The 11,376-nt window shown below is 45.5% G+C and overlaps 1 protein-coding gene across 3 annotated transcripts in view; it reads right to left on the bottom strand.

Moving 5' to 3' along the window:
* Positions 1-2,941: 2,941 nt before the first annotated feature.
* RETSAT (retinol saturase) overlaps positions 2,942-11,376 on the bottom strand; it is a 37,198-nt gene continuing 28,763 nt past the window's right edge. For 2 of the 3 annotated variants that reach the window (XM_084803832.1, XM_084803833.1), the window contains 4 exons: positions 10,594-10,703; positions 9,621-9,787; positions 7,263-7,422; positions 2,942-3,882 (listed from right to left, as the gene is read on the bottom strand). In XM_084803832.1, the coding sequence (XP_084659958.1) occupies positions 3,737-3,882; positions 7,263-7,422; positions 9,621-9,787; positions 10,594-10,703 (583 nt within the window). In that variant the 3' untranslated portion in view covers positions 2,942-3,736. The remainder of the gene's footprint in view (positions 3,883-7,262; positions 7,423-9,620; positions 9,788-10,593; positions 10,704-11,376) is intronic. The other variant, XM_084803834.1, reaches the window with a different exon arrangement.

Raw genomic sequence — 11,376 nt, 5'->3', positions numbered from 1 at the left:
ACACTCAGCTGTGGATGTGTCTGGCGGTGAAAAGAAAATCCGATGCTGTAAAGAACAATATTGTTTAGGAACCTGGAATGTCAGATCAATGAATCAAGGTAAGCTGGAGGTGGTCAAACATGAGATGGCAAGATTGAACATCGACATTTTGGGAATCAGCGAACTCAAATGGACAGGCATGGGTGAATTTAATTCAGGTGACCATCATATCTACTATTGTGGGCAAGAATCCCTTAGAAGAAATGGAGTAGCACTCATAGTCAACAAAAGGGTGGGAAAAGCAGTACTGGGGTACAATCTTAAAAATGATAGAATGATCTCAGTACGAATCCAAGGCAAACCATTCAACATCACAGTAATTCAAGTCTATGCCCCAACCACTGAGGCCGAAGAAGCTGAGGTTGATCGGTTCTATGAAGACCTACAACACCTTCTAGAACTAACACCAAAAAAAGATGTGCTCTTCATCATAGGGGATTGGAATGCTAAAGTAGGAAGTCAAGAAATCACCGGGATAACAGGCAGGCATGCCTTGGTGTACAAAATGAAGCAGGACAAAAGCTAATAGAGTTTTGCCAAGAGAACATGCTGATCATAGCAAACACTCTTTTCCAACAGCACAAGAGGCGACTCTACACATGGACGTCACCAGATGGTCAATATCGAAATCAGATTGATTATGTCCTTTGCAGCCAAAGATGGAGAAGCTCCATACAGTCAGTAAAAACAAGACCTGGAGCTGACTGTGGCTCAGATCATGAGCTGCTTCTTGCAAAATTTCGGCTTAAATTGAAGAACGTAGGGAAAACCACTAAACCTTTCAGGTATGACCTAAATCATATCCCTGATGAATATACAGTGGAGGTGAGGAATAGATTTCAGGGATTAGACCTGATAGACAGAGTGCCTGAGGAACTATGGATGGAGGTCCGTAACATTGTTCAGGAGGCAGCAACGAAATCCGTCCCAAAGAAAAAGAAATGCAAGAAAGCCAAGTGGCTGTCTGATGAGGCTTTACAAATAGCTGAGGAAAGAAGGGAAGCGAAAAGCAAAGGAGAAAGGGGAAGATATATCCAACTGAATGAAGAGTTCCAGAGAATAGCAAGGAGAGACAAGAAGGCCTTCTTAAATGAACAATGCAAAGAAATCGAGGAAAACAACAGAATGGGAAAGACTAGAGATCTCTTCAAGAAAATTGGAGATCTCAAGGGAACGTTTTGTGCAAAGACGGGCATGATAAAGGACAAAGAAGGCAGGGACCTAACGGAAGCAGATGAGATTAAGAAGAGGTGGCAAGAATACACAGAAGAACTCTACAGGAAAGATCTGAATGTCCCTGATAGCCATGATAGTGCGGTCACTGAACTTGAGCCAGACATCCTAGAGAGTGAAGTCAAGTGGGCCTTAGGAAGCATTAGTAACAACAAAGCTAGCGGAGATGGCAGTATTCCAGCTGAGCTATTTAAAATCCTAAAGGATGATGCTGTTAAAGTGCTGCATTCAATATGCCAACAAATCTGGAACACTCAACAGTGGCCACAAGACTGGAAAAGGTCAGTTTACATTCCAATTCCAAAGAAGGGCAACGCCAAAGAGTGTTCAAACTACCGCACAATTGCGCTCATTTCACATGCCAGCAAGGTGATGCTCAAAATCCTACAAGCTAGGCTTCAGCAGTATGCGAACCGAGAACTACCGGAAGTACAAGCTGGGTTTCGAAGAGGCAGAGGAACTAGAGATCAAATCGCCAACATTCGCTGCATCATGGAGAAAGCAAGAGAATTCCAGAAAAACGTCTATTTCTGCTTCATTGACTACGCTAAAGCCTTTGATTGTGTGGATCACAACAAAGTGTGGCAAATTCTTAAAGTGATGGGAGTACCAGACCACCTTACCTGTCTCCTGAGAAACCTGTACGAGGGTCAAGAAGCAACAGTAAGAACCAGAGATGGAACAACCGATTGGTTCAAAATTGGGAAAGGAGTACGACAAGGCTGCATATTGTCACCCTGCTTATTTAACTTATATGCAGAGTACATCATGAGAAATGCCGGGTTGGATGAATCAGAGGTCGGAATTAAGATTGCCGGGAGAATTATCAACAACCTCCGATATGCAGACGATACCACCCTAATGGCAGAAAGCGAAGAGGATCTAAAGAGCCTCTTGTTGAGGGTGAAAGAGGAGAGTGCAAAAGCTGGTTTGAAACTCAACATTAAAAAAACTAAGATCATGTCATCTGGCCCTATCACTTCCTGGCATATAGAAGGGGAAGAAATGGAAGCAGTGACAGATTTTACTTTCTTGGGCTCCAAGATCACCGCAGACGGTGACTGTAGCCATGAAATTAAAAGACGCTTGCTCCTTGGGAGGAAAGCTATGGCAAACCTAGACAGCATAGTAAGAAGCAGAGACATCACCTTGCCGACAAAGGTCTGTCTAATCAAAGCTATGGTTTTCCCAGTAGTAATGTATGGCTGTGAGAGCTGGACTATAAGGAAGGCTGAGCGCCGAAGAATTGATGTTTTCGAACTGTGGTGCTGGAGAAGACTCTTACGAGTCCCCTGGACTGCAAGGAGGTCCAATCAGTCAATCCTAAAGGAAATCAACCCTGAGTGCTCATTGGAAAGACAGATCCTGAAGCTGAAGCTGAAATATTTTGGCCACCTAATGCAAAGAGAAAACTCCCTGGAAAAGACCCTGATGCTGGGAAAGACTGAAGGCAAAAGGAGAAGGGGACGGCAGAGGATGAGATGGCTAGATAGCATCACGGATGCAATGAATATGAACTTGAGCACGCTCCGGGAGAGAGCGCAGGACAGGAAGGCCTGGCGTGCTATGGTCCATGGGGTCACGAAGAGTCGGACACGACTGAACAACAACAAACCTAGTATAACACTTTCTACAGGGTCTCTAAAGGGACTCACAGCAAAGGCCTTATACAGGGACAATTAACTAACATATATCATTTAATTTCTTAATTATCAACAATAATAGTACATGTATAAGAATTTTACAAAAATAACAATTCACATATCACAAAACAATAAAACAGAGCACAGCCCTCCCAAAGCTCTGACTTTCAGACTGGGTCCACAAGAAAAAAATATATAAAACTTCTCCCTGAAGCTTGATTTTTCTGCTGGCCAAAGAGGGAAAACAGTCTCTTCTCATTTCACCTCAGCTCTACAGCAGCCTTCCCAAAGTGGATCAGAGTCTAGTAACACAGGAACAAACTTTACAGACAGCCCTTTATATAATATAAAAGAACACAGACAAGGAACTCATAGTGTTTGTGAAAATCATGACTCTAAACAGTTTAAAGGAAACCTCACTACTAACCTGCCTCAAGAGTTCAGGGCCTTACAGAGAAGAGGAAGCAAGCGTCTTCCAAACTGAATTGGGGTAACTTCCCATAATGGTGGCCAGTCCTTATCTCACTCCATTATTGAGCATGTGCAGGAATATCCCCCCTCCAGAATTCTTAAAGGGAAATATATCAGTGGGTTACACTAGCACAATGGCTCAATGTGCCTACACATTAAGATTGTAATGTGCCCCCCACAGCAGTGTCCCTGAACTGGAACAGTTCCGCAGTGGCAAACCAAGGCGAATGGCTAGTTTCGATACCAGTTAGCATCCTCTGCTGAGGAAACAAAGAACTCGGGCAGCTTTCGTATCGTGTCTACGGCTGGGAGGAGGAGCATGACCCCTTCTGGAGGCGAGGGCTGAAGGCTCAGTTTTTCTTTTTGGTGTCGTCGGCTTTGATTTTTCTGCCTAGCCACATAAGGTCGACGTAAAGATTGCGTTGCAGGACGGCTGAAGCACAGACGAAGGCTCCGTGAAGCGCTCCTGCGAAGCCACCTAGAAAAACATCCTGACCTAGGGGAAAAGAAAGACGTCACTGTCTCTTTTCAGTCTTTGCTCAACCCTCTTCCTCGCCCCACCTCTTCTCAATAGTCAGGGCCGTAATTACACAAAATACAGCTGTGGGTGATGGGAGTTGTAGTCCAACACATCTGGAGGGTGCCATATTGGGGAAGGTTGTTCTAAGATGTGCAGTTTAAAAAAAATATGTGCTTGTATTAAAACTTATTTTTTTTAAAGTCCGCAGCCTGGGTCGTTTACAAGGCTTTTCATCAGTTAAATCATACTGATTTACAGTACAATCCCACATGTTTCTACTCGGAATTAAGTCCAACCAGATTCCATGGGGCATGCTCCCAGGTAAGTGGGTACAGGACTGCCACCTAAATCAATGAAATGTTGCAGCCCCAAGAATTCTATACCAAGAAAACTGAACTGGGACCTGTACACCTTTTGCAACTTGAGCAAACCTGCATGCATTTCATTATTCTGCATAATTTTTGCAGCTTCTGCCACTCACCGGGACATGCAGGAAGCTGAAACCCACACCCTGTTCAGTGGAAATCCTCTTAGCCCCCCTCGCTTCTTTGCTGCAGGAATCAACATCTCATTTGCAAAGGGTTTAGATAGTGTACCTGCTCTTATCCAACCCTCTGATCTGGATCTCCTCTTAGCTATGGATCACGCTCCCATTAGCAGTGCTCACTTGATGACCTCTGCCTTATCACCTATATAAAGGATCCTAGATCTGGAGGCATGCCTTTATAGTTCTGTTTAGACTCCTTTCTCTGAGTGATGGATTGTGACTGGTTAATTTTGCCAGCCCATCTGCTCAGCTTGCCATCCACTCCTAGGCTCTGCTCTGTAGGCAACGCATGATAGATTCAGATACCTTCACAACAGGGTAAATTATTATGACAATACATAAGAGAAGGAGGAGCTGTGTGGCGCACTAAGAGAGAGACGGGGAGAAGCTCCACTTGGGCCTCTTGCAAGACTGCACGCTCCCAGCGTAGAGGGCCTTCACAGCTACCGCATTGTAATTTATCTAACACATGGCTGCCTTCTTAATTTTGTTTGTACACCCAAGCTGGTTTCACATCACTCTCTTAAAGTAAGAAGAGAGACGGTCTCATTATTTCAGTCCGACAGAACAATTTCATTCAAGTCCCTGGAACAGCAGGAATTGGCAACCAAGGTCTTGATCTTGTTCTTACATGTAAATGACACTATTGGACTGGAGAAAAGGAGAGCGGGCTTTTTGTTTGTTTATCACCTAATCTTGATTGATGGAGGCTCTATGCCCATTTGTTAGCTTTTCCTGTGCCTTAATGGGGTTGTATGGGTTACCGTTTGTATAGCAGAACTTTGTTGTTCAGTCGTTCAGTTGTGTCTGACTCTTCGTGACCCCATGGACCATAGCACGCCAGGCCTTCCTGTCCTCCGCTCTCTCCTGGAGAGTGCTCAAGTTCATTCATTGCATTGGTGATGCTATCCAGCCATCTCATCCTCTGCCGTCCCCTTCTCCTTTTGCCTTCAATCTTTCCCAGCATCAGGGTCTTTTCCAGGGAGTTTTCTCTTCGCATTAGGTGGCCAAAATATTTCAGCTTCAGCTTCAGGATCTGTCCTTCCAATGAGCACTCAGGGTTGATTTCCTTTAGGATTGACTGATTGGACCTCCTTGCAGTCCAGGGGACTCGTAAGAGTCTTCTCCAGCACCACAGTTCGAAAGCATCAGTTCTTCAGCGCTCAGCCTTCCTTATAGTCCAGCTCTCACAGCCATACATTACTACTGGGAAAACCATAGCTTTGATTAGACGGACCTTTGTCGGCAAGGTGATGCCTCCACTTCTTACTATGCTGTCTAGGTTTGCCATAGCTTTCCTCCCAAGGAGCAAGGGTCTTTTAATTTCATGGCTACAGTCACCGTCTGCGGTGATCTTGGAGCCCAAGAAAATAAAATCTGTCACTGCTGCCATTTCTTCCCCTTCTATGTGCCAGGAAGTGATGGGGCAGGTGCCATGATCTTAGTTTTTTTAATGTTGAGTTTCAAACCAGCTTTTGCACTCTCCTCTTTCACCCTCAACAAGGGGCTCTTTAGATCCTCTTCGCTTTCTGCCATTAGGGTGGTATCGTCTGTGTATCTGAGGTTGTTGATAATTCTCCCGGCAATCTTAATTCCGACCTGTGATTCATCCAACCCAGCGTTTCTCATGATGTACTCTGCATATAAATTAAATAAGCAGGGCGACAATATGCAGCCTTGTTGTACTCCTTTCCCAATTTTGAACCAATTGGTTGTTCCATGTCTGGTTCTTACTGTTGCTTCTTGACCCTCGTACAGGTTTCTCAGGAGACAGGTAAGGTGGTCTGGTACTCCCATCTCTTTAAGAATTTGCCACAGTTTGTTGTGATCCACACAATCAAAGGCTTTAGTGTAGTCAATGAAGCAGAAATAGAAGTTTTTCTGGAATTCTCTTGCTTTCTCCATGATGCAGCGAATGTTGGCGATTTGATCTCTACTTCCTCTGCCTTTTCGAACCCAGCTTGTACTTCTGGTAGTTCTCAGTTCACATACTGCTGAAGCCTAGCTTGTAGGATTTTGAGCATCACCTTGCTGGCATATGAAATGAGCGCAATTGTACGGTAGTCTGAACGCTCTTTGGCATTGCCCTTCTTTGGAATTGGAATGTAAACTGACCTTAAGTGGTAGAACTGAGCCACTCATTATAGCAGTATTATGTACTCTCAGGCAGGAAGGAAAGAGAATCCTACCTCCCCTGTCCAACTTTTTTAGGTCCTAACTATGTGTTACATGCAGATGCATATAATAGAATCCTAGGCACCGTTTTCTTTTTCTATTTTTTCTTTAAGGAGAAAATTGCTTAGCAAGGGATGATTTGGGGCAGAGAAGGAACAGGTGTTGAAAACGATACATCACCCCTCACTTCTGGCCTATCCACTCCATAATAATCTCTTCCCTAAGTAGCTTTTCCTTAACAATGGAGGTGATTTATTTATTTGTGGCATTTATTTACCACTGAAATGAAATCTCTCAGCGGTTCACAATATTAAGAGGCGATCGTGGGTGATGGTGGAGGTAGGGTAGCTATCAATGGCTACTAGTCCTGATGGCTATATGCTATCTCCAGTATCAGAGGCAGTGTGCCTATATAGATCAGTTGCTGGGGAACATGGGCGGGAGGGTGCTGTTGCGCTCATGTTCTGCTTGTTGTTTCCTGGTCGACAGCTGGTTGGCCACTGTGTGAACAGAATGCTGGACTAGATGGACCCTTGGTCTGATCCAGCATGGCTCTTCTTATGTTCTAACAACAACAACAACAACAAAATTAAGACATAATGACCATGGAATTTTGGAATTGGTGAGCATTTACCTGTCAGGTAGAGGTTTGGGACAGGGGTCTGAGGTCTCATTGTGGCCGTGACTTCTGCCTGGAGGCGGGAGATGCTGTGGTCTGCCCCATATATCTCTCCTTGTGGAGAGCCAATGTAGTGGCAGTTGGTGAGGGGTGTTCCTGCAGAGATATGCTCAATCTGTTCAGAGAAAGATACAGATGGAGTGGCTCGACAGCATCATCATCATCATTTTATTATGCATTATTCGTCTAGAACCTGCCTTTTTAAAAAGAAAAAACACAACATACATAAGGTACTCCCCACCTTTCTTGGGCTACTTAAGACGTGTGTGCCCTGAAGAAGGAAGGCAAAAGAGAAGAGACTTGGGCCAGGAGGCCTGTGTCATCAGCACCCAAAAAGACCAGCAAATGACCTGAGAACCAGAGGAGTTGCTAGGCACTTAAAAGATTCAGGTCCCAGGCCCATAGGACAGAAATCTGCATAAAATCTGCATGTGCTAATTTACATCTATATTCACAAATTTAGAAATAATTACTAGGATCTAAATTTCACAGGCGGCAAAGCCAGTCAATTAATTTCTCATCCAATTCTTCAGTCACTTTGCAGCCTGACTCAGGTCATCCCAAATTAATGGGAAAAGGGTTTTTTCCCCTAAGCTTAATTGCCATGCAGGGGAAGATGGGGTAGTGGTATTGCATCATGTGGGAAGAGAAGAGTTAATTTTTCCTTCCCTAGCTGCAATCCTCCTTGAAAATTTCTCCCTGAATGGCAACTCAGCTGAGAAAAAAGCCCTTCCATTAGTTCCAGTGGATACAGGGCTCTGTAAGATAGATCCTGGGTGCCCTGGGAAACAGATTCAGGGCAGGGGCCTTGGGAAATAGATTTGGGGCAGGGGCCTCCAGGGCCCAGGCCTAGCAACGCCCCTGCTGGAGATACTGCTTTTTCGTCATATATTCCAGCTTTCCCAGACTGATGTCCTCCAGATATGTTGGAGTACAACTCCCATCATCCCCAGATGGGAGCTGTAATCCAAGACATCTGGAGGGCTCCAGGTTGGGAAAGGCTGGTGTATACCACTAGCGAACTCATTGAGCGTGGATCCTTACGTAGCCAAAACAGCACCATCCGTGCACAAGTGGGAGGTATCAGCAGGCTTGGGAAAGCCTACATTTTGCAAAAGATATTTAAGGGGGAAAACCTAGGGGGAGGAACTCTTAAAATCCTCTAATAAGGACTGGGCATGCTCAGTGGCCACCATGGAATGCTGACTGACTGTTCGGTGTGTGTGGGGAGAAACAGAAAACCAAAGAGGACGGAGTGTGGAAAGCCGAACTACAACCATTCCTGCTAATAGCAAACTGAGGTGACGAGTGCCGACAGGAATGTCAGCCGAAACACAGGCACTGAGAAAAAGGATGGAAGTATTAACATGATTGGGGGAACTCAGTTTGCAGAAATTAAACCCCTGCTGATCACTTAACAGAACAACTACTTCAAAACAGCCCAATGGTGACTGAACATGCTCAGAGGCCACAGAATGTCAAATGTCTGTTGGGAGACAAAACAACAGAAAACCTGGGGGCAGGGAGAGTATCAGGGAAGAGGGCAGGGGTGGGCAAAAGGTAAACTGGGATCTACCGGTAGTTCTCTGGGTCATTTGCAGTAGATCACCAAGGACTTTCTGACTCCCAATGGTTTAACAATGGTGATGATGAAAAGCCTTTATCCCTCTAATACAGGCTGCTGGAATTAAGAAAGCCTGTGGGGGAAATGGGAGTATACTTGTGTGCCAAAGGATCTGTGTGTGAGCCCCAATTCTGGGACTGAAAACAAGCTCCTGGGCTGAATGTGTGCTCAGAGGCACCTTGCTCCTCAATTTTATGACTACTATCCAAAGCCACTAGTTTGCACCAGGCTCCAGTTGGTGGTCCTCAGGATTCTAGGAGAAAACCAAGTAGATCTGGCAAGCCTAAGACCTGTCCACTCCTTGGCTGATGTGATGAACAGGAGAGCCCCACAATGTCATGTTTTGTTGCATGTTCCACTTGTAATATTCTGAAAAAATATTATGAAACTTAGAAGGTAGGTCTTGAACAGGCCTTGCTTCTAAGAGAATTCCAAAAGGACTAAGAAAGGCTGATCCCAAATCCCACCTCATCTAATGAGCTTGCTGGGTATAGGTATCATTGGAGTCTCGTCAGCTGATCTCAAAAGCATGAGGCTTGAAGGAGATGGTGGGGCAGCCTTCTTACAGCTTGCCAAACCAAAACTTGAGACAACTCATTCCATACTAGATGTCATCTAGAGAGAGTTGAAAAGGTTTATCTTCTGCTGCTCCTGTACACACTTTGATGGCACACCAGAAGTGCTCTTACCTTATCTTTTATTTGAGGGTAAAATTTCAAGATACTCTCCACCATACTCTCCACAAAGCTATTTTTGAAGCTTTCATACTCCACTCCTCTCTTAGTGACCTTTTCCTCCTTCCATTCCTCAAACCACTCATATTTTGCAAGAGCCAGGATGATCAGAACGGACTTGCCTAGGATGAAGAAGATATATTGTGTTCATTAGCAATGTAGCTGCTGCAAAAGGGGCATTTTACAATCCCCTATAACAACCTTCCCCAACCCTCCAGATGTATCTGACTATAGTCCCCATAATCCCCAGCCACCATGGCCATTGGCCAGCTGTCAGGGACAGGATGGGAGCTGTATTCCGACACATCTGTAGGACATCAGGTTGGGGAAAGGCCGCTCTATATGTAGAGAGTTTATAAGGCACCATGGGCGTGTGTGTGTGTCTTGAGGGCCTCTGACCAGCCAGACTAGGTTGCTTAGGGCAAGGGTGCAGTACTGGCCAGAGTAGAATCAACTGATTCCACAGCCTGAAGATGGTCAGCTCACCTTGGAGTCCAATGGAAATGCACCAGGCCCTATAAAGACCTTCCTCCTTGGCTGGCCTGGCATTCTGAGCAACTTGGCCCGTCAGGCAACATTACAGACTCCCTTTCTTCCTACCTCACCTATCCAGCCCAGAACCTGACCTACAGCCCATCAGTGACCATACCTCCTACCTCTGGCCCATGTGACCATCTCCCTGGGTCAAACCTGGACTCTGTGGCAACCTGCCATGAGCTAGACCCCAGGCCTGACAGGATTCTGGAAACCACGGTCCACCCTGCTCCAAGATTCTGCACCCAAGATTCTATGGGTTACAGAGTCCCCATTCTGACTCTCCTCCATTTTCTCCATCCCTTTAAAATAGTAACAAGAAGTACTACTAACACCACCACCACCACCACTATTACTAATTATGCTGGGCTTCCAGTTCAAAAAGCACCCATACCTGGGTATCTCTTCTCCCACATGGGGTCCTTAGCTGACGGAGATCCAATGTACAGCAAAGGGATATTCTTCGGAGCAGTCTCTTGTGAGCAATTAAAGTAAGCAATGAACCTATCAAGAAATAAGACTCTCCCTGAGCTGTTTTCATTTTATTGATAGTCACCTTAAATGGTTTTAAAGTGAGATATAGGCATTTTAAATGTTTTTATTTAAATGACTGTGGGTGTGTCTTAGGCCATTTTTTGTCTATTTCTGATATTTGCCCTGCCACACATGCCAGTCACATGCTGGTGGGATTGGCATAATTACCCTCACTGGTGCAGCTTGCTGTGTCATGTGAACCCGGTGAAGGTGGCTTGTTGCAGTGTTTTAACAAGCCAACCAGAACCCATGGGCTGTTGTAGGGTTCTGGGGCAGCTCATTAACCACAGCACCAAGCCCCAGTTTGCTGTGTCGTGGGTTTGCATGACACAGCAAGTGGTGCCGGTGAGGATAACTATTTAAATCCCCTGGCATGACCATCATGCACGGGGGGAGAGGGGGTAAATAAGCCACCGTGGCTTATTACCCCCTCTGTGATTGTGTGAATAGGCCCAACCTGTGTGTATTTGGGTTGTAAAGACTAAGGAGAGACTGAGCTTGTTGGGGGTGGGGGTTGGAAAGAGTGAGGGGAGAGAGCGAGAACGAGAGGGCCCTCAGGGAGTTGGAAAGAGTGAGGGGGGAGAGAGAGAGAGAGAGAGAGAGAGAGGGGGCCCTCAGGGAGTTGGAAAGAGTGAGGAGAGAG

The sequence above is a fragment of the Heloderma suspectum genome, chromosome 6 (genome assembly GCF_057233095.1).
Source record: "Heloderma suspectum isolate Gila_16-S chromosome 6, 16-S_ref, whole genome shotgun sequence".
Lineage (NCBI taxonomy): Eukaryota > Metazoa > Chordata > Lepidosauria > Squamata > Helodermatidae > Heloderma > Heloderma suspectum.
The sequence above is the reverse complement of the archived record's forward strand: the minus strand, read 5'-3'. Positions and strand labels throughout refer to the sequence as shown.